At 40.3% G+C, this 24703-nt stretch overlaps 1 protein-coding gene across 1 annotated transcript in view; it reads right to left on the bottom strand.

Annotated features, from left to right (window-relative positions):
* The window catches only part of LOC141007340 (actin-binding LIM protein 3-like), a 48147-nt gene extending 26259 nt beyond the window's left edge, over nt 1-21888 (bottom strand). The window contains exons 1-4 of the mRNA XM_073479695.1: nt 21870-21888; nt 17405-17569; nt 3239-3422; nt 722-834 (exon numbers count right to left, since the gene is read on the bottom strand). Of these exons, the coding sequence (XP_073335796.1) occupies nt 722-834; nt 3239-3422; nt 17405-17569; nt 21870-21888 (481 nt within the window). The remainder of the gene's footprint in view (nt 1-721; nt 835-3238; nt 3423-17404; nt 17570-21869) is intronic.
* Nucleotides 21889-24703: the final 2815 nt, after the last annotated feature.

The following is a 24703-nucleotide window of genomic DNA, read 5'->3' as shown; positions in this document are numbered from 1 at the left end:
TTAGCTAAAGGGATAATGCTGGTCACATGCTTTATTATTCTTACTGTCAATAAATCACATGAAAAACTTAAATCAATTATCTGTACACCCAAAACCTGATTACTCTGTGCCATGGATGTCCTTTGTCCAAAAAAAAAAAAAATGTAGAAACACATCAATGAGCCTCACTGCTGCACTGCATGGCGTGTTCCTTGCTAGTCACTCCTATAAACACCTTACTGCAGTTTTTTTGTAATATTTTTGTCTTCAGTAGGATACAAAAAGGGTAGAGAAGTCCAGAAGTATTAAAATAAAGAATAAAATGGGTTGGTTTTGGTCGTTTTATGGTAAGTCTGGCTTTACTTTCCACAGTAAAGCCAGATTTTAATGCTACAAGCTGCAGGGATACTTATTTCAGCTGTTACAGAAGGAAAATGATACCTTAACTTGCTCAAATCGCTCTTAAAATGATGCTTATTCCGGGTAAATGTACACAAATAGTTTACATTTCAGAATATACCACATTTCCTCAAAATGTGAATAAGCAATAATAACATTTTGATTTCTGCCAGGAAGTTATCAAATATAACAAACTCACTTCATACATTATTCTGCGATACGTGTACAGCTCATCATGCATTACTCCCTACAAATGTCACATTAATCAAAACTTACAGCATGATATGGTGCACGTTGCTTGTGTTTGCGCGTGTAAGTGTGTGTGTATGGGTTTGTTTCTTACAGCTCGGTCCGTGGACCTTGACGGGCTTGTCGCTGCTCAGAGAGTGTGAGCACTGCTGACACACACACTTCTTCCCACAGAAGGTCACCCTGTCTCCAATTGGGAATGGGCTCCTGAGAACACACACACACAGAAACATTTCAGTAAAGCTTTGCAGATACGGCTTTGTAGAAATTCTAGTTCAGTTCACCCAAATCACAACAAACATGTATTTCACTTCTTACCCGTTCTGGGGAAGCAATAAATGAAGACATACAGTACAGTGCTATAAATGTGTTTTGGCCAGAGGGTTCAGCTGTGTGAGGGCAAAGGTGAGAATCAGCGATACTTTGGTTAAAGCACATTTTTTTCATTTTATACTAATGTTTATTCAGATCACAGCAGAGATGTTCAACTCTTCGGGTGGAAAATACAAGAACTGTAACTCACTGGCTCTTTTACCGTGACCTCAGAAACACAGAAAGCTTAAAGTACAAATACAGTTCAACATCTCTTGCGAGAGTCCTGTATTTCATGAGCTTGGTAAGTATTTTACATACATCCTCAAACATAATCACATTTTTCAACTGATGTGTGGAGCAGCAGTTCAAGGTTCTAGTGTTCGTCAGTAAAGGACCTGAGAAGTGATATCAGGCTTCCATCCTGTGTGTGGTGATGAGGCTTCTGATAACAAACCTCTTTGCTAAGATACAGCAACTGTGTGCAAAGTAAATAGATTTTGCTGGAGCTGGAAAACATGGAAAAACAGACTTAATGGCGAGAAATAACGCTACATGTCAAATTGTCTATTTTGATGTCCATCCAATCGGACGTCAGGTCATTATAACAGAAGCACAAACTGTAGCTGGCCCTCTCACAAGTAATTCTGAAAGACTTAATTTGTATGATTACAGTGATGATGAAGCAATATTTTCAATATACTGCCCAGCCAATAAGTTTTTTTCTGTCTGGTTAGAGTTCAAAACTCTTTGCACACATTCAGTGTTGCTGTTGTGGGAGTTCGGTCAATGCTGTGACAAAAAGTCTTTTCAGAGACTACAATATGCTGACAGAGCCACTTTCAAAATGAACAAGCTTCATTCGTAATCTCAGTACAGTCTGTTATTATTCAGTGGAGTGGGCACACACGCACACTCTGTCCAAAAACTCTCACCATAAGCAAACCAAAAGCTAATGATCCATCTTTACATCTAACACTCTGAATGACAGTCAGTTAGCCTTTTAAATATTTACTGCGCTGCTCACCAGTCACACTTCATTTAGAGTCCGTTTTATCACATTCACTCCAGCTCCCAGTGAACTGAACTGTAGCCAATACTAGATTTACATAATACATGATAAATACGAGAGACCAGCCAACTACAGCAGACACTGAGCATATTAAATATTATAAAATGGATCCTATGGCGCCTCTCACTTTATAATACATATATCTATATCTATATATATATATATATATCTATATCTATATCTATATATATATATATATATATATATATATATATATATATATATAAATATATATATATATATAGGCCATCCGTGATCGATTAACTAGTGGACAACCTGCCCTCGTTCTTCCCCTCCTGTCTGCTGTCAATCACACCGTAGACATAGAGAGAGAGAGAGACGCTCTCTGGTATTACCTCCCTCCTGTAAATGCACTGATTGTGATGAGACCACTCCTATTTAATGTAGGCCTACTGATGCTGTTGTTTTGTACAAACTACTCCCGGCTGTTGTAATTAAGAAGCTTCCTCCACAAGCGGCTCACCTGCTGTTATAACAACAAAATCTCGTGTGAAAAGATCCTAAACTTACTGCTGACGAAGAAAACAGATAATATAAAGAGAAAACTCACAGGAGAGGCAAGCCAAAGTACATGCATGAAGGTGGACAATTAAAGCAACACTAAGTAATGTAGGCATTATGGGATATAAGTACAAACCCATTCTGTGAGAAACTGCAATGCTATTAAGTTGCCATAAGGGACGTGTAGAGTTGTGGTTTTTTAGGTTGTGTGTGCGTGTGTGTGTGCATCTGTGTCTTATTCTTCCCATCCTTTATTTTTTTATTTTTCAGCAAAGCCCTTTATGACGAACCTAGAAAACCGTGATTTGTTACTTTTAATGAGCTACAACAGTTGGCTGTAAACATTCCTCAGTAGTTTTATTAAGGAACTGGTTAGTGAAAACAAACAGAGACACTGGAAGTTAACGGCCCACAGTATTTATACCATATGTCACTGCATTTTAATTGTAAAGGGCCACCTGTGGTGTGCAAGAAGTTGTGAAGTCATTATTACCACAGTGTGTGGTGCTGTGTGAGAAATGAGGACGCAACAGGTCGAGCTGTAAACAATGGTATTAATAATTTAAAATATTTTAATTGGACTACACCTGCTGTTAGTTAAATTTAAAAAATACATTGTATTCTTTCATTTTTATCCATGATTTCACAGAAAAATACGATGAAACATGAATATCCCGTCTGAAAACACAAACCTTTCTTCCTTACCTGCAGATGCTGCAGACGAAGCAGTGCGGGTGGTACGTCCTCCCCAGGGCCGACACCACCTCTCCAGTTATGTACTGATCGCAGCTGTCACACTGGGTCCCGTGGAGCCGCTGGTAGTCCTCTGTACAGATGTATTCGCCAGAGTGGTGGAAGAAACCCGAGTGCACCAGATCACAGCCACACACTGCACAGACGGAGAGGAAAAACTGAATCAGCTCACTTTATTGCTCATAAATAAAAGACAGACCGATCAAACAGAGAGAAAACTGTATTGGATGCAGAGAGCGGTGACTGATTAAAGGGAAAACATGAGTGATCGAGTGGAGAAACATGACAGATGCAGATGTTTTCATACAGGGCACGAGGGGTCATTGAATGGTTTTACTAGAATGGAAAAGATGTAGATCAATTGAACACATATGGGAGCATGAGAAGAGTTCAAGAGACTAAGTAGTCTTATATAGCCAGACCTATTTCCACCACGCTGTGTAAGGTCTGGAAAAAGGTCTGGCTGCACCAATTCTCCTTCTAGGACAGGGGGAAAATAAAGCTCTGCGAACAGGTTAGTGTTAGAGTAACTTGCCAGTGTCAGCGTTTAGGTTGCTAGCTTGGAGGTTGTTTCACATAGTGATGGGGTTTTTGAAAACAGTACACACAGATAGCAGAAGGAAGAGGGAAGCAGGCGACCAACAACAGACTTTATACCAACGGTCTAGATCCACTAAGTCACACTAGAGACTAAAGGGATTATGTTGGTTTTTCCTTTGAAGGAAAAGGTCACCCAAAAATGAACATTCAGTCATTGTCTTAGCTTCACAACCAAACAGTGTTGGAGCATTCTCCTACACAACTGAAGAAGATGGGGACGTGTTTTAAAACCTAAAACAACAACCAAAAAAGAAAACACCAAATAGCTCCATATACCTTGTGCAGCGTAATCCAATTCCTCTAAAGCCCCCAGATCCCAAACTAATTTGAAAAGAAGTTATTTACACTAATTTGAAACTGAAATCTTAACTGCAGATGCTTAGCTAAAATAATTAACGTACACCACGTCTGAAGCAGGTGCACAAGGGTGTAAACAAACTAAAGTTTGTTTTGCTAAACTCCAGAAATGTTTCTGTGTTTGTGTTTCATTTTTGGATGAACTGCTCCTTTAAATGTTCAGTGATCTGTAGTAGTTACCATGTAGTTTGAATGCAAACATCATGCATTCCTGAATATTTCATGAGTCTATAATTAAACCAACACGTGATCTTTATGTATTATTTTCCACAATGTGTTGCTGCAGTTTAGTTTAGTGTAGCGTTTTCACCTTCTGGTTTGAGGCTAGATAACATTACATGTAGTCAGTATATTACGTGTGTTTGTATGTGTTTGTGTGTGTGTGTGTGTGTGTGTGGTGGTCAAGGGGGTGGGGTTGTTAGAGTGTAATCTGTTGCCGTTTCTGACCTCTAAAGGGTTAAAACTCTAATCTGGTTTTGGGAATTACACCAGTAATCAACTAATCTTGTCTTTTTACAGTATGTCTGTCTGTGTGTATGAGAAGATACAGGATGTGTAAACCTCCATGTGTCCAATTATATATTACAGCACTTTTGCTCATGTTTACACACAATAAATACTCTTGTATGTATCTATGGAGGTGGTGGTGTGTGATAGATGCATGTCCAGGCGAAGAGACCCGTGAGTACAAACACATACACACACACACTGTGTTTACTCTATATACTGACAGCATGATGTATGGCTTTTATTTAGCAAATGCAAAGTCCTTCAGCCAAATGATTGCTTCTGGTCCAGCTGTGCTGAGGGTGAGGAGGCCTCTGCTGAGCTGGTTGGTTCGACAGTTAAAAAGGAGCTGAACGGTGATTCGCCCCAGCTCGCGGGGAAGCAGAGAGTAACTCTCACCTTCCATCTGTAATGCTTTACTGACTTTATCCCAACATGTGCCATTTGGGGGCCACAACCAAGCCTCTTACAGTGTCACCACTGACACTGCTTCACCCATTCAGCTCTAACACATATCTGTCACTGTGATATAACCTGTGCTGTGCAGGCCCAGCCGGTTGAGGTATAAACTGCAGAGTGGCACCGTGATACAACCTGGATGTACCGTAAGTTAGACATCTGAAAGGCAGCCAACGGATCAGGATATCTGACAGTGAATTGAATGTCTGCTCTCTAATTAAGCTAATGGCCCTAAACCCGGTGGAGTGAATGGATCTGAGCTGATCCGAGCCAATGTGTTAAGTGGCTCAGACAGAGAGAGAGGGAGAGAGAGAGGGAGAGGACGCAGAGCAAGACACTGGAGCCGGTCTGAAGACATAAAGACAGTAAAGCAACATTTAAGTGAGCTGTGAGTCCTTTTCAAAGATTTTCTGGATATAATTCTGGCACCAAACACATGAATCATTTGATTTACATTGCGAGAGAAAGGCTTTAAAAGGCTTTCATTGAACCCAAAGACCATGAAATCCTGTCGAGGTAACTTTCTATTCCCTTTTAGAAAGATAATCTTGTTATATTATGTAGAAATTAACATGCTCATACTGTTTACAGCCTGCAATAACATAATATCCTCTAACTGGTCACCATGCTGCTATTGCCAAGAGCCACGTGATTGTAAACAGTACAGGAAGATTATTGCATAGTTTACAGCACCTTTAACAACAAGGCAATTTAGAGCACTTTACGTTAGACAGAAAGGCATTAAGACAAAGACATAAAAGACATGTTTGCAGCGATACAAGCAGACTTCAAGTTTTCTGTGAGTTTGTTTCAGGTATGTGGAACATAAAAACATAAAAGTACTGCTGCTCAGCGTTAATGTTTGACTCTGGAGACAGGAAGCCGACCAGCTGAGAGGTCTGGATGGTTCATAACGGAGAAACAAGAGGTGTGTTTTGGCCCTAAACCATTCAGTACCTCATAAACCAAAAGCGGAATTTTAAAGTCAGGGTAAAGATCTGACACCTGGAGTGATCCGATCCACTTTCCTGGTGCGGCTCGGCTGCAGCTGCCTGATTGACTTTTCAGAGAGGCCTTTGAAGACAGCGTCAAAGTAGCTGAGCACATGGACGTGTTTTTAAAATCCTGCTGAGACATAAGTCCGGAGTCATAGTTTTGTTTTTGCTGGATTCCTCCAGAAAAACACTCAAACCGGATGGACCTCCTACACAATCCTGCCTGTATTCAAACTGTAGTTGAAACAAACACACTTTTTGGAAGTCATTCAGCGCTTCGTTCGACCGTCTTTGAAAGGGCACAAATGCAGTTTTTGACACAGCCTTTGGTAAAACCTTGAAACCATGAAAAAGATTATCTCCTTGAAATGTGACAGCTTCAAAAGCCCGTTCAGACACAACTAATCAATGAGAGGAATTTTTCAGTCCTTAAAAAGCTTTACAAATTGATGGCAGGGATGTCACGAGCCATGAATCGATGTCATAGCTCATGAATATGCGGCGCATAATTGATGTGGCACAACAGCTAAACACTGACTGCCATCAATGAATGTCAGCTTATTTTTGGATAACAGTCAACTAGGTGAATATCGGCTGATGCATACGTTCAGCTGATAAACCGGTGCGTCCCTGTTTCTCACAAGTGACTTTGAAGATGCTGAAGTGAATTTATTCATATAGGAAAGAAAAAACCAGGACATCATTCTCAAACAGCAGAAATACTACAGTGTTTTTGTTTTCCGTGTCTCCCCTGTCTCCGATATGGTATTCTTGTCATGGCAAAGCTGCTGTCGCACAACTTTAAAATGCCAGCCTGACCTTTATCAGTCTGCCTGAGACTAAAGCTGTTCACAGAAGAGTAACAGCTTACACACTGACACACTCCTCTATATGTGCTGTACACACATCAGCACACACGCATGTGTACGTGGCATCTATTTGTTGTTGAGTAAACAGTCCAACAAGTCAACCTTTCATCCTTTCATTTTCCACTGGGACTCAAAGCCACTGAATGTCGATGAATTTGAGGAATAAGGATTCAAGATGGAGATACACAGTACATGTGTAGATATACTCCTGTTCTCTGTTTCCCACACACTTGAGGATCATAGCCAGGTCCATCTCATCTTTTCTCACCCTGCTGATAGCATTCACACGTTCATCACTGTCTAAATGGAAAGCTATTAAGATGTGGAGGAAAGCAGGAAGGAGAGGGAGCTGTCGAGGCTTGGCCTCTCTGGAGGGACCGCTGGTATATTTGGATTTCAGACCGCAGGCCATTTCCAAAAACCGTCCTCACAGAACAAGATCCACGCTTGGACATTCACACTGTGTGCTCATAGCTTGTTTTACTACTCCCTGGAGAGTTGTCATGCTTTTTTTACGAGTATTCTTTTTAGACTAATCGTATTAGCCATGCAGACTGCATCGCTCTGGGGATGACAATGTCAGTCCACCACTTTTATTCAAAGTTTACCTTTGTGGTTTTAAATGAAACAACTATTGGATGGATTACAATAAAAGGATTTCATGCAGATGTTCTTGTTTCTCTCTGGAAAAATTGTAATAACCGTGGGGACTTTTCATGCAGCACATCAGGTCATGATTCAATGTGTCCTAAAAGCTTTTGCTTATAACCTCATGACCAGACCCAAACAGAATCTGCTTATAATTTTATTATTTTTTTTTACAGTTTTCAGTGGTGATCCAGAATGAAAATCTGTGGCAATCAGCCGAATGTTTCTTTACTTGTAAAGTGATAGACAATGAGTTTTACAAGCAGCAACTCAACTCAACTTTAGCTGTTATGTTGTTCAAATTAGCAACAATTAGCATACTAACTAGCTAAATAAAGATGGTAAACATTACCCCTGATAAACATGAGCATGTCAGCATTGTCACTTAAGGAAGAAGAAGAAGAAGAAGTAGAAGAAGAAGGAGTAGTAGCAGAAGAAGAAGAAGAAGAAGTAGAAGAAGAAGGAGTAGTAGAAGAAGAAGAAGAAGAAGAAGAAGAAGAAGACACATTTTATTAACCCCCAAGGAGAAATTCAATATTTGTTAGCATGTTAGCATTCTGACGTTAGCATTTTGTGCAAAGCACGGCTATGTCTCTTCACAGAGCTGCTTGCATTGTTGTAGACTCTGCTTTGCTGTCAGTGCATCTTTATCAGATTGACGATAACCTATTTCAGGTCTCCGTACTGAAACTTTGCTCCTAATAAGGATGAACAATGAGCAAAGCTCAGCAGTTATTATGTTGAGGTTCTTTCTTGTAGACACAAAGGAAATGGAAACTGATTTATCCGAAATGTCATGGGCTGTTATTTTTATTCCCAAGTGCACAACTGCAAAAAGCCATGTTTTTCATCAGACCCTAATCCTGTATAGACCCGGCTGTATGCAAAGAGGCCCACAGTATCTGTATGATGAGCATGAGGCTACAGTTCGGAAAGAAATTCCTCTCAAAAACCATTCGACCTGTCAGGATTTACATTCAAAGTGTATGAGTGCGCCTGAGCCTAATTTCATTTAGCTAAAGGTTTCATTTTGCAGATTTACAGTGTAATTATAACGGAGGCAGGAAATGCCAACTCCTGAAATCTAAATGAGTTTGAGCCTTCCTGCTACCATCCATTATTCCTCTCTGTCACATGACATTTTAGTCTTTCAGGGACAGTCGGGACAAATCTTCCCGCTGCCACTTGAACTTGCTGACGGCAGCTTAATTTTCAAAGACTTGTCAGCCGCTTCCATGCCAGACGAGAGAGACCTTATATGACCCCTACGTGACCTCACCCTGACCTTCCCTGACCCCACCTGTTGTCCCAACCTCTGAAGGTTTTCTATATTTAGTCTCTGTTCTGCTGAGTCAGCACCGGATAGGTCCTTCAGAAACAGCAGAGCCCTTACTTCTTTCTATGACGCTTACACTGTTTTTTTTATTTCTAACTTAATAAAAACAAAACTGACATAGAGAGATTTAAGTGAATTCAAACACCACTGGAGATTGTTTCTGCTGGACGGATGATCCAATGGCGGAGAGCGAGAAACAGCATTTTTATGACCATCTACAACCATCTGGAGAGTCATGCAGCCTCCGCTCTGTCTCACTGTGCAGCCGTACTCCAGCTGTCTGTAACTGGCAGCCACAGTGAGCCCGGGAATCCAAGGGATAAGTCTGAGTAGAGACCTGTGTAACCTTGTTCTCACCCGACAGAAAGAACAATCTAAAGGGAAATAATTGAGGTCCCAATCACACAATATAACGAAATTAAAGAACAGTAACTTCTCATTTGTAAGCTGTCTCAGTGGCTCAATAAGAAGTCTATGACACCAGCATGAAGGTTTGTTCTCAGTGCTGTTCAGTGGTCTGATGTAACAAAGTACATGTACTTTTATAATTATTATATTATTACTATGTAATTATCACTAGTTACATTTTACATCGCTAGCTTAAAGAGTCTTTAACCAACCTCGCAAGTTTCTGTACATTGTTCAACTTCTGTGGAGCATCAAATTTAAAAGTTCATTTCACAGTCTCGGTATTGCTATGATGGCTTTCAAGGACAGACCTCGGGATCTAGTGTAATGCTTACTTGATCTGTGTAATATATCCGGGTAGTTGGTCGAGGAGCGCTGTTCTCTTCTCACCTCCAATGACGGCCATTGAACTTTCTCATATAGTAAACAACAATCTGTTTTAAAGCCATCCCCAGTTATGGACCCAAGGGCAGAATTATAGACTGCATAAAGAGGTTCAGGAGTGGAAGCAGGAGAATGCGTATAAATTACACCTCCATCGTCCAAACGGTTTAAAAAGACTGACTGGACCTTTGCTTTCTGCAGTTTTGACTGAAACATCTTTTTTCTGTTAAATAAAAAATGGCAGTTTTTCTTTTGGGAACTTAGTAAGTTCATTAATGCGTTCTTTGAAGCACAGTTTGTCATCCTGCCAGAAACCAAGGTATCTATAAGAGGACACTGTTTCAATTTGTGTCTCACTAAGAGTAGCAATATTAATTTCAGTCTGACTGCTGTTCAAATAATCTATTCAGTCGTAGAGAAAGGATTCTCAAATTGGCTTCACGTCGACGAACTACAACATTAAAAGTTTCTTTGTTGCTTTTATGTAATAGCTTTCATGTTATGAATACATAAAATACTTTTTTTGTATTCGTCATTAATAAAAAACAGTGATATAATGTAATATTCTATAATTATACAAAACTATGAGAGGAAACATTATGTTAACTAGTACTTTCAACTTTTGATACTCGCTAGTAATACATCAATACTTTGACTGTAGTTACATTTTGCATTGAATACTTACTATTTGTAATGGAGTACTTCAAGGCCATGGTATTTCTATTTTTACTTAAGTCAAGTACTTAAAGGGTATCTCCACCAATTTTACACATTAAAGTGTGTCCACAGGTCTTTGAAAACAGTCCACTGGTCTAGCATTGCACTCCTATAACACAGTTAGACTCATTATGGACAGTTTATAAACAAGTGATAAAAATCCAAACAGCAGAAGATTTTTATTCCACACATTCTTCTTCCTTTTCAAAACCTGGTGCCCACACAACCCACAACACAACCTGGCCACTTAGTGACATCAGACAGTTTATCAGATAACATGCAGTTTATTCTGGAGACACAAAAGGTTTTATACTACTTTTTCCCACAAATGCAGTTTTACTCCCCAAAACCTGTTAACACACTCTAATGTCTAAAATTGGTGGAGTTACCCTTTAAGTAGTTTTTTTTCACTTCTGGTGCTGTGACGGACCTCAAACACAAGGTCAGATTAAAGCCACTGGAAGGTGATTTCTCTGTAATTGACTGATTTATGATTTAAACACGATGTTAGGTGTGGATACAGTTCGCAGACTGGGGGCACAGCTACTGCAGGGGGGGGAAATTGTGCAGCTAATAACATTATTAATTGCTGCTTTGAACTGCAATAATTGCTTCACCTGAAACACTGTTGATGTTATTAGTTCCACCTGTGTTTATCCTGCAGTCAAAATGGATGGCGTGAATTAATCTGCTGAGAAACAATTCAGAAACAACAAAGAAACAACAGTACTGTGATGCTGGCAAGGGTATATTCAGGAAGCCAAATGACAACAAAAGTCATGCAAACAAGCAAACACGTCAGTCAAATCCAAAATACAAAGCAGCCTTTCCTGCTCTCAGCTTCGCTGCCAATATACAACACTGTGGCAGTTTGGGCAATGTTTAATTCAATTTTTTCTATGATTTTGTGTCGGCTTTCAAAGAATGATACTTTATAATAATAATACTTTGGTACTTTGGTACCCCTAAGTGTGTTCAAATCATTGATCAAACATTATACTATCTCTGCTTGTACCTTATTAAATTGATTTGTTTCTGTACCTTGTTTTTTATGAACAATCTTTATGTGCTTTTATATTTTTAGTTATAGTTTTGATTGTTTTCTTTCTCTTTATTTGGCATTATCATAAGTGACAACCAGCTTTTAAATAAAGGCAAATAGATGAAACAAAATAATGTTGGAGTATCATAAGGGCATAATCCAGAGAAAAAAGTGTTTCATAACCTTGAACTGTAAGAAATGTCATGATTTTAGTTGTCAGTTTGGATTTTTCTCTGTTTTTCTGTTGTAGAATTCATCCTCATGTGTCGTGCTGTGACTTTCCACTTTCTCTTTTTGTTTTTTTCCCACCTTTCTTCTGTTTACACCTGTGTTTCATTTGTTCACTAGCACTTGTGTATTCGAGTCTGTCCCTTTCCCTCTCCCTTCCCTTTTTCGATAACAAAAACAGTTTCCTCTGTGTCACAGAGGTCTTGTAAGATAAAGAAACAGAATTCACGGTTGAACGTCCCCAAAAATTTGCAGACGAGGGGGTTGAAGGGCAAAATAGTTCCAAAATCTTTGCGGGTACTATTTATTTGAATTTGTATCCAGGCCAACTGGTTTGCCATGGACTGAACACTAAGAAATATGTAATAGTAGTTTTGATATAGAGATATTTCTGATCCGAAGAACTTTTACATTATTTTGTAGGGTTATCTTTCTCATTTTTCTAACTTCCGACTGCAGACCTAGAAAAACCGGGAAGCAGGAGCCGGCATGTAGAGAAAGCAAACAGAACATAAATTTCAGGTCACGAATAAATAAAATAAATACAAATCAATAAATAAAATCACGCTCAGTGCATTTTCTTTCCCCTCCCTCTTCTCCCAGTATCTATCTCCTTCATCACTCTCCGCTCCATCAGTTCCACTCTTCACTTTCCCTCCCTTCTGCTCATCGGGGGGCAGGTTCAGCTGCAGTTCGTCAGAGGCGCTGAAGTATTTAAATTCTGCTCTCCTACATCTGTTAACAGTGATTTGTAGCCTATTAAGTGTGAATTGCTCGAGGTCTGGACACACAAACACACACCACTGGCAGAAAAGCAACAGATAATGATTTCTTTGTTTACTGCCAGCGGCACAAGGAAAGGGTCGAGGGAGTGAAAGTGGAAGAAAGAGGCAAAGAGAGGAACAGATTTGAAAGGAAGCGATACAAATGAAGATGAACTCCTGGAGGCCTGATACACATGTTGACTGTCTCATCTTTCTGATTTAGCTGCTGGATATATATATATCTATATATATATATATAGATATATATATATGTATATATGTATATATATATAAAAACATACAAGCGTGCACAGAAACACCAGCACAATGACCCACTGTGCAAACACTCATGTGAGGACATACACAAAAGAGTGCAGCATAGCTGAGCTGATACAGCTTTTAATGCCTCACAGTTTGTCCTTGAAGTCTCTTCTGAAGAAAGAGGCAAGCCATCCGTGACTGTCTGTACAGCTGCGAGTACACTAATACTGATAAAATGCACTGAATGCACCTCCGAAACACAAACTTGTTTCCAGCCAAAGTGGGTCAGGCTTTGCAGTGAGATTTACTATGTAGGAAGAATCATATGAGTCTGTTTTATATTCTGTCGGGAAGGTAAAGACCCTGCAGACCAAATAAATTAGTGTGCGCCTGTTGTACATCACCTTTAAGGAGAGACTCAAACTGAAAAATGGGATTTGAATGGTATATCTGTTTTGTGAAATAGTGTTTCGCAATGAGAATCAGGCTATTTTTCCTTTTTCCAGTTATAACTGAGTTTGTTCAACAAAAAAAACATTTTGTAAGGTCACAGATGATATACATGGTTCAATTTTCCGGGAGAGGAGAGGATTATTTTAGACACGAGGCTAAGAAGAGACGTGGGGAAAAAGAGAAGAAAGGCAAGAGGGGAGTCAAGGGAGAGATTAGTGGGACGAGGAAAAGAGAAAGCATCACAAGTGAGGAGAAAGGGAAGCAGACAGCAAAGTGAGGGGATGAGGATGTGGAGGAAGAGACAGGGGGGAGGACCCAGGGGAGGTATCAATGAGGCTATCGATCTGTCCGTCCAGCGCACGGCTGCCGTCCTGTCACTCTTCCTTCATTTATTCGCATCATCAACACGGGATGGATTTCCTCGCTGTAGCTCCTTTGCATTCGAGCGTGATCAGGATGAATGGACGGATCAAAGAGGTGGAGAAGGGAGGAAAGGGAAAGTCTAACTAGTGGACAGTCTAACAGAGGAAGTACAAATATGTGCCACAATATGGATGGATTAGGCTACAGTGTTTGAACTAGTGGAGAATGAGCTTTATCAGTCTAAGTGAAGGGTTATGACTGTACATTTGCATACCCAGCAGGACGTTGAGCTGGTACTCCAAAAAACTGGCATCATTTGCTTTAAAACGAGGGCAAATTTATGAATGCGTTCCATATTTTATGAGAGGTTTTATGAGAGTAGAAAGATATTTGCAGAGTTGCATTTTTCTTTCTTTTATGAGGGATCATCAGCCTTGTTGAGAACTTAATTTGCATACACTCGGCTATTTGCCCTCATTGCTCTGACAGACAACAGAGTTTAAGTGGTAAAATCAAAAGTTTAAAATTCAACATGTCGCAAGTAATATATTTAAATGCAAGAAGGTGGTTGGAATCATATTTATTTTTATGTAAAGTACATCCTATTTTACGTGTTTGATGCACTCGTCAAGGCAGTTCAAAAATCGTTCATATATTAGGCATCTTTTTATCTCTTTCATATCCACCTGCTGGATCAACAAGAAGCAGATATTTCTGTCTGGTTATTTTATGAACAGCTTCTCTATTATGTGATGATCACACCAGATGAAAAGTTCAGGGATTTCATGTATAATCCAAAGGTGGGGAGACATTTTACTACAAACCAAAGGCCAAGGAAAAGCCAAGGATTCATCCTCTGAGAACCATGAATGTCTGTCCAAAATACCATGGACATCCATCCAATAGCTGCTGAGATATAATTTCAGTCTGGAGCTGCCAAAGTCGTGGACTACTTTTCAGCAGATGACTGTAATGACTTGACTAGGGGAGGTCATCTGCACAGAAAATAAAAACTCTTGGCTCCCACCAGATAAAGACAGCAATTTATTCATCTCTGCTCGAATTGTGTCCAACATTTGTGGATAATAACACATCGAATGTGGATTTGCAGACTATCCACTTGAGACCATACTTTTCTATGGACGTCAGTTTTTAAGCCATGACAAAGCCAGAAATGTTGCCTCCAACAAACTAGGTAAGCCGTGTTTTCAGACTAGCCGCTTCCTGTAAACCCCTTTACAGTTATTGCATGTGCACATTGTGATGTCAATGCTGAAATGACATATTGTGCAGCCCATCTTAAATAAATCTAAAATGTTTTATTGATCTCATGAGAAGAAGGTTTATGTATCAAACATGACTCCAAAGCTAAAAACCCAGGACATTTTAGGCCATACCACCTAAATTATTTACTGCACTGCCCAATAAAAGACAATCTCGAGTCACACACAAGCACGCAGGGTTGCTGTCTCATCTATCTCACTTTGCCCATCTGTTTCTATTCCTTATTCAACCCAGATATCTTCTCCTCTCTCCTCGCTCCTCTCTCCTCGATCCCAAGCAGCCACAAGCAGCCACATAAACAGGAGATTACACTGTCACCAAACAAAGACACAGTGTAACTCTCTGACATTCACAGCCACAAACAAAGAACGCGAGACAAGAGAGTGACAGAGAGGGGGAGGAAAGACCGGGAAAAAATGAGCACAAGAGAAAAAAATTACAGACGCTTGTCTCCTGAAAGCTGCCAATCTGATTCTCGTCCACTTCATCAGCTGATGTCTACTCAGCCCACGCTCCATTAGCTCAAAGTCATTAAGCTTACTCTGCAAGATCAATTGTCCATGACAATAAATACTTTAATATCAAAGAGAGAACTCCTCCGTCAATAAATCTAGCTTGTCTGCTGTCTGAGGGAACAAGTGCTTCGACTGAGCAAACAATCAGTCGATCAGACAATCAATTATTCAACCAAACAAACAATCCAAGCTGTTACTTCAGCTCAGGTTATTTATAAGATCTGCAACGTTCTCTTTGGTGCTCTGTGGCTGAGTGAATTCGGGGGATGTTTCTAGCAGATCAAACGGAGAAAACAGTGTTGTCTTGCAGCACGCTCTGGGACTGTGTGGGTCCCGGCCTGTGAAAGGAGGTTAGCTGGTTGGAGTCTGACTACGAGCTGAAAAAAACCTGCTGACTGCACTGCTAAGCTGGCTGCTGACTCCAGACCTCTATTTGTGCGTTGTGTCCCACCTGCTCACTGGTGGAGCTCACACATGCAAAGACACACAAATACTCATGTGTGTGCCCACGTAAACACAACAACACACACACAAATATATGGATATAAGCAATTCTGAGTTGTGTTACAGCTTCCTGTATTATTTCCACTTTCCATTTCTATATTGAATATTGACAGTCGCAGTGTTGTATTGATGCTCATGAAGGTCGGGCTCTAATACAAATCCTGCTTTATTATTTGACTTATTTAGGTGTATGGCTTAAATGATCATTTGTGTTATTATGTGTATTCTGCAAGCAGCTAAACTTGTTTCTATGTGTTATTACAAAAACATGAATTTCTAACAAGATATTATTGTACGTCAATGTGTTTCCATTTCTTTTAGTCACCCTGTATATTAATAAAGATCTAGAACATTTGATCGTGGATTTTATTGCCAGTTTGATTAACATCCGTATCATTTCAACACAAGAAAGTAGCTGAAAATCACAAATAATGTGTAAATATACATCAAAACATACATTTATTTTAGTTGCTAGTCTTTAAAGAATTGTTCAACATCTGTTTTATTGCCTGGAAGCAGGTAAGAAACTCTCCTGTGCCTTAAATACGAAGCTAGCCAGCAGATGATTAGCTTGGCTTAACGTAAAGACCGGAAGCAAGGAGAAATAGGTAAATGACATTTTGGTTTGTGTAGGAATTTATAAAATGACATTCGGGATGTCCATTAGCAAATGTTGAGGTGCTGGCAGACAGATTATGTTAACTTTGAACAGAGCTACGCTAGCTGCTTCCATTCTTTATGCTAATCTAATTTAGCACACAGACATGAGAGTGGTATTCCTCAGCTAACTGTAGGTAAGAAAGCAAATATACAGCAAAACATTACCAGCAAAAATATTGCTCCTGGTGTTTCACACGGTAATGATTTAAAAAAACAAAATCATGGTGTACATATTTGCAGGTGAACCTAGTTACATGGATACAATGTAGTTGTACTGTCTCCAAAAATGGTTGCAAATGTGACAATATAGTCACAGTCAAGAGTCCTGAAATATACAGAACTTTTCTCTAATCTTATTTTTCTTTGTTGCACTTAATTGGTTTTGTTGATACCAGACATCTGTCTGATCTGGTTAACATAATGCAGCTTGTGATTGACTTTAATCCTCATAGAGTCATAGTTCAGTTCATATCAGCGAAGACAGAAGCTACCACCGATTCAATTGTGCGGGGTTCCTTCTTGTCTGAGTACTGGTAATTATTTAATATTTAATTATTCAAATTGATGTGGGTGGAAACCACACATGGAAGCACATGCATTAGTCCAAAATTGACAAATGAATGAATATAAAGTGGAGCGTGGGAGTGGAGAACGGAAGCAGGTGTGAGTGTATGTGCATATGTGTGCGTGTGAAGAGGTGTTAATGTGCACTGAATGTATGCAAGCATGTTTGTGTGTGTAGGTGTGTGGCAGCGTTTTTTTACCTTGGCAGGTGAAGCAGTGAACATGGAAATGTGTGTTTTTGACGCGCACCACCTCCCCGCGACAAACCTCCCCACAGCGCTCACACACGATGGCCGAGCTTCCACGACTGGAGAGAGGAGAGCTGCTGTTGTTGTTGCCTCCATACAGACCCGACTGGTACTGAACTGCTGAGGAGAGGAGAGGAGAGGAGAGGAGAGGAGAGGAGAGGAGAGGAGAGGAGAGGAGAGGAGAGGAGAGGAGGGGAGAGGAGAGGAGAGGAGAGGAGAGGAGAGGAGAGGAGAGGAGAGGAGAGGAGAGGAGAGGAGAGGAGAGGATCAAAAACATGTCACTTATTGTCATTTTGAGGCCCTCCCTTTTGTCTTCCTTTCAACTGAATTCAAACATTTGATCAAAGTCTGATTAAAATGTGGGACGACTGTCACAAAAAAAGATCTGACTCATTTTTTTTCCCCTTGCGTTCTTCCAGGGACGTGTGACAGATATACAAAAGCTTTAATGTACGATGAATTTGAAAGCCGTTGCTCAGGTTCATCTTATATAAAGTTTAAACAAATCTGATCCACAAGTCAACTAAATATAATTCTTTACCAACTCCAAAAAATATTTTCTTCATCTTCATCTTTCACATTCTTCTCAATCCTGGTGGATCAATAAACCAAAAACACACAAACAGATACACAATTTGGAAAAGAAAAACCTGGAGGCAGACACACGCTCACAACATGGTCGTATACACACTCAACTGAGGGTTTAGATGAGACGAAGAAGGATAAGCGACTGGCTCCTGGAAAGTCTGTTACTCTGCCAGGAAGATCAGCACGACTTACACTCATTCAGTAGAAGGTAGCGGCTTAAGAGACAGACAGACAGGCAGACAGACAGACAGAGAGACAGACTGGCTGAGACATTTCAAAACTGCTGTTGGACTTCAGTTTCTTATATACAGGTATTTATATACCCACTTCAAATATGGATTAATGTAGCACATGGTGAATCATTCGAATACTTTTGATGTCTACACTTTACTAATTACTTCTCTATTCAGCTTTGATTCTCCAGCTCTGACTTTTTCTCTGTTTATGGAAATTAAAGACGACAGAGCTGCAACTAATGATTATTTTCATTCTGAAATTGATCTCCCAATTATTTTCACGATTAATCGACGAATCATCTGGATTTTAAAATGTTAAAAACATGGTGAAAAATGCTCATCACAGTTTCCCAAAACCCAAAGTGACTTTTTTAATATTGCTTTTTTTGTCCAACCAAATGTCCAAAACCCAAACACTCTTCATTTACTATCATAAATGACAAAGAAGAGCAGAAATCCTTAAATTTATGAGGTAAATATTTGACATTTTTGCTTGAAAAATGACTCAAACGATGAGTGGATTATCAAAATATTGAATAATTCTTTCTTCTGATTGATTCATTGTTGCAGCTCTAGAGCACAGTGCACCAATAACTGTACTGTACACTGAAACTTGTGCATGCGACAACAAAGCTTTGGATTTTGACTCGGGAAAAAAAAAATGAAAGACAAACACAAACACACACACTATGAGAGACAGAAAAGGGCACAGTGGGACTGTTTTGGGATTAAACCTCTTTCATCCTCGCTTATGAAACTGGTCAAATCCCTCTTAGGGAAACAAGTCCTTTCTTTACGCTCTCTGCAACACACACACACAAACAAACAGACACACACACTCACACACCGCTCTGTCTTTATCATGGTAGGACAGCAACACAAAAAAGGCAGTGGAGTGAACGGCTCTCACTGACTGGCAGCAGATTTGATCGATATTGAATTTGATTACCCGTCATCGACTGTGCAGCGCGCAACAATCTGAGCAACAATTCTACTGTACTCTACTCCATTCAATTACATTACAGTTAATGCTGCTGCGTCCCAGAGTATTATGTAATTGCTGCACACACACACACACACACACACACACATGCACACAACATGCCAGCAGGTTAAGCTGATGACAGCAGGAGAGAGACAGAGAGGGTTGTGGATCTATAAATGTTTTCAGGAGGAAAAAAAAAGATAAAACTGGGACAAAAATGTTTCCCAACAAACTGTATCATCAGTCTGTGTGTGTGTGTGTGTGCATGTGTGTGTTTGTGCACCATCACCACCACCACCACCACCACAGAAGCTGGCATTGGTTCTGTAGCCAGATGGCAGCACAAGGACTGGAACCACAGACATAGAAGGATCTGAGCCACCTGTGTGTGTTTGCGAATGAGTGTGTGTGTGTGTGTGTGTGTGTGTGAGAGAGAGAGAGAGAGAGAGAGAGAGAGACCTTGAATGAAGTGGAACCTTTTTGCTTGTGACCCATTAAAATAAAGTTGTTGCTGCCCTTGTCACATGTTGCACAATTCGCACGTTGTTCTGTTCAAACAAACACGCACACACACACACACATTTGCATTATTTTTATATCTCGTTTTAATATTATTTATGTTTTGGGTTTTGTTTAGTTTGTTTTCTCGTGTTTCCTCTGATTGAACACACACATCATGGTAAATGTTGCTTGTAAAGATTTACCTGTGTGTATTTCTTTGTATTGTGTGTCTATGTCTATGTCTCTGTTGGTGTATGTGCTGCCCCTTTGCACAATTTTTAAAAAAGACATTTTTCCCCCACAGATGCTTTCATTTATGGGCTGTAAAGGGGCTCTGTGGAACTTCTGTGTCGTTCATTTGTGTTAGCGGACTCCATTTGTAAACTAACGTTAGTTACTGTTGCTCTCTGTTTGCGGAGCAGGGAGAGACACTGAGACGAGGCACTGGAGATCGTGTATAAAGTCAGCATTAAACAACAGCACTAAACAAGGTCTCATTTTTACAATCCTCTCACATATGGCCAAAACAAAAAGTTATAAATGCAGAAAAAAATGCTGCAAATTGTTCCATGGAGCCCCTTTAAGGTATAAACTTGTATCAAGTGAAATCACTGATTAGGAAAATTATTTTGTGCAACATAACTGTATTTATTCTGCCTTCCAATCTGTCTACTCCATTCGAATTTTCCAACTCACATGCAAAAAGCAAAGATTTAGAAGAGCATCTAAAAAAATGTACCTGTAAATAACCTTGAGACACCTCAAATGTATCCTGTGACTCCTTCAGTCAAGTTGTGAGCAACCAACTGTGTTGACTGCATCCTGTCATCAGTCGTCACACTTCACTGAATGCTATTTTGTGCCATTGTGACTAAACTTTGGGCGGATTCTCCTGCAAGTCATGATGTTGCTTCTCCTTATAATGTACCACAATGGGGAACATATCTCAGATGCCTTTTAATCAAAAATGAAATCTAACGTCATCTCTAAGTCAAAGTCTGGACTGTTGGACATCAACACATATTCATTCTGACCTTTGACCTCATGGATAAAAACCAGTAAAGGTCTCCCATAGTGAAAACCAAACCAGTCAGCCAATAGATAATCCTCTTCTTTTCTGTGGGAGATTTTGGGGGATACAGTCTCTCAGCCAGGGCCCCTCTGCTACGCTGACATGGTCATAACTGTATCAGAGTGTTGCTGCACCTGAGCCTTCATAAGGTTAAATACCTCCCCAAGGTGTGAGGTACAAAACTGAGCGGCTGCCCGATGTCTTGCAGTGGAAAGCACAGTGCTGTGTCATGTCTGCAGAGCCACTTTGCTTTTGCTTTTTTTTTTTTTTTTGGGGGGGGGGGGGGGGGGGGGGAATAGATTTGGGGACTCGGTGGTTTCATGTTAATAAAAACCTGCTCTGTGTGCTTCTATGTTTAGACATTGCAACATTTTAATATGTGCCTGCCTGGCACAGTGCAGACCAAAGATGTGCTCTGTTGTCCGCCTGCTATCAAAGAACAGCAGGCTTCCTTTCTTCTCTCCAGAATATCTGAGCGGCTGTCACACGGGCTATTACTGATTCCAATAAAAACTGATTTCTGAAAACAATTTCTGCCACAAAAAAAAAAAAAAAATTCTTGAGGAGCAGTTTAACACATGCGTTAAATAAAATAGGACAACTGATGAACCGGTTCCTGTGGCTGTGACTGTGGGGATTTCTTCAGCGGAGGAATTCCTGGATGTAACCAGAAATCTATATCAATCCCAACACGCTGCTTAACATACACACGCACTCACAGTAATGAAAATACTGATGACTGCTGTCAGCAATCAATACACAATATTAGCCTCTGTCTCTAACCTTCGCTGACACACAGATGGCTAATGACATGATGAAATACAGTGTCAATAAGGGAGTGAGTGATCAATAACCTCAGTGAGGGGCTGTTTATGTCTACTTCAAGTTAAACCCTCCCAGGACACCCTGTTATTGATTAGACAGGAGCACACACACACACACACACACACACACACACACACACACACAGTATGAACACCCACATACATGTGCACCTTCAACTCAGCAGCACACACACCTACACACATTGCTCACCATTTGTCGGTCCACTCATGATGTGTAGTGGAAGTCCAGCAGCTTGAATGAATAGTAGCCCACAGTCCTCCTCGGTCTGTATGAGTCAGGTCAATTCAGCCTCCAGCAGCTCCAGATATGACCGAGCACTCCTGTCAACTCTCTCTGTCCCTGTCCGAGTTAAACTCTCCCTCCCTCCCTCTGTCTCAGTCTGGACAGGGCTTTCCCTGCTCCCTGCGGATTATATACTTCCAGCCAGGCGGCGGACCACTGTACCCCTCCACCCTGCGTAAAGGAAGCCGGCTGAGGAATTAAATCGAAACTGACTGGTACCATCCTCCTCCTCCTCCTCCTCCTCCTCCCCTTCCTCCTCCTTCACCTCCTCACGCCCTCCTCTTCAGCCTCTCCCACCCGACAAACCCCGGCGGTCCTCTGGTCCTCTGGTCCTCTGGTCCGGCTGCAGAGGCGTCCATCCCTCCCCGAGCAGTCAGTGCGCTCCAGCCCGCATGCCTGTGCGCTCCGGAGCGAACAAGGCTGAAATGCTGGCCGGTGAGTTTGTGAGGAGCTTTTCACAGACTCACAGCTGTCAGACCGGCCAGGACGAGCTGCTCTCACGGGGAAAGAGCGCCGACCAGCGTCTGAGCTCCAAACAACAGCCGAGCCTGGATGTTTATTTATAATATCTGTCATATCATTAAAATAAACAATTATATATAATTATAAACGGCAAATTTATAGTTAATTAAACTTTATTTATCAGTTATTTCACTGTTAACAAGCAATGACATGCTTTATAAACGACTTGTTAGCAAATTGTTTATTAGAAAGTTGCAATTGATTGAATACTGTGTGGTTCACTTATAAACATTATTAAAACTGATGTTTTTAACCCATGTGAATGCTTTGCTTAAGTCAAAGTTGGCCATATTTGTCACTTATCTTCTCTTCTGGAATTTGAGTCCAATTTTCATCTATCACTGATATTATTTCCTAAGTCATTATTGGTCCTGTCAAAATGCAGAGAAATGCACACATTTATACTATAGTCCTCAAAATGTTCTCAGTGTATGGGTGGATCCTGGCTACGGCCCTGGTTACAATCCCAAATCTAACTCTCTATCAACACAAAAAATGGCAGTTCCCGCCTTCGGGGTTCCCTAGTGACAGGTCAAAGGTTACATAAGATAGCCTCCAAAAAAAGTGAAAATTTAATATTTAATTTTTAAACTTAAATTTAACGATTCATTGTTTAGCTGAAAATTAGCAGCAAACTCGTGTTTTTTTACATTAAATGTGCTTTATGCAAGAACTGGCTAACTGTCGAGTAGAGTGGTGTACTTTGAAGTCCTAAAACCCGACAGTCAGATAGCATTTTCACACACCCGGTTACTTCATCTCAAAGTCTATGAGTTTTTTTAATGGCTTTTCGACACATTGCACCTTTAACGTGACAACAACATAAAGCAATGGACTGACAAAAACAGCTCACAGTGGCCTGATACATAAATACCCTGGGTGATAGCAGGCGGCAAACACTGCCAAGACGTTAAGGTTTTATATCCTCAGTTGGACTGTGATTGGCTGCAGGTCCCCAGATTCACCAGCCAATAGCAGGAGGGAGGGGGACCACAGAGCCTGAGCAGCAACTCTGCACATATTAACACTTTTTATCCTCTACACATTCTCCTATGGGGGAGTGTCACAGGCTCCATATGGAGGGTTCATTGCCAGTGGTTCTCTGTTGGGATTTTATATGAGGCACACTTTGTTTGTAATTTGGTATTTTGTCGGTCCTGTGTGGCGTCAATGTAATATCCCGGTAATGTTCCAATTAGGAAAATGTGTCAATGTCTCTCTATAGTCAGTTAAAGGTGGCCTGATTGTGGCCAACTTCAATCCTATATTGTATTTTTATGTCATTGTGTGTCACTTTAGTAATCATATAATAATCCTACAGAGAGTTGTGCTACTGCAATAATTTTGAAAAATATTGCAAGATACAATACAAACAGTTGTTTCCTGGAAGTCAGAGTATTAAGACTTTAATTGACTTTAATCTACTGTGAACAAGTTAATAACTCGAACTTCTGCAGGTCCCCAACCCGAACTTCTCTGGTGATAATCTAATATATATATATATATATAATTTAAAAGCATCCTTAGGTACTTTTATGATCAAAAGAGAAGACGGGAAATAAAGAAATAAAGAGAGAAAGAAACAAAGGTCACTGATACAAGAGTTAGAGATATAAGATGTTCATATCATGTTCAGTGCAATAACCAAAAACCAATGGTGCAACTCAGTGAACCAGGCATTTTGGGGGTCCTGTGGTTTAGGGTTTAAGGCCCTGGGACAATTACCTTCTTTGTCCAAATGTTCACTTTTGTATTTGGCCCTAGGAGAGAAGAAATTCACTTACTCAAACTGATAATCTAATATCAACTGCCTCAAAGCAGATTAAAACCTCTCCGTGCTCCAGTCTTTTATTACATAATCAGCTATGGGACGTTTGTAATGGGTAGTGAAGACCTTCTAATAATAAACAATACATAATAAACTATTCTTCATGATGTTGCCTCAAATGTTGGGCGAGTCATGTTCAGTACGGAGGCCTGCAGGCCAAATTCCTTTCATAACAGGCCTTTTCAAAACAGACAGTTTTAGTTTTCATAAGAAAAGCACAATGGCAATAAAATATACTTGTTTTAACTGTAAAACCACGTAGGCCTCTATTAAAATTGTACAGTCTATTCTTTTTTTGGTTCTGTTACATCCTAAAACCACATGTTCACATATATTTACATCTAATTTATCCTGGAGTTATCGTAGAATGAGCCAAGTAACTGTAGCTACA

The sequence above is a fragment of the Pagrus major genome, chromosome 13 (genome assembly GCF_040436345.1).
Source record: "Pagrus major chromosome 13, Pma_NU_1.0".
Lineage (NCBI taxonomy): Eukaryota > Metazoa > Chordata > Actinopteri > Spariformes > Sparidae > Pagrus > Pagrus major.
This window is presented reverse-complemented; position numbering and strand designations above follow the sequence as displayed.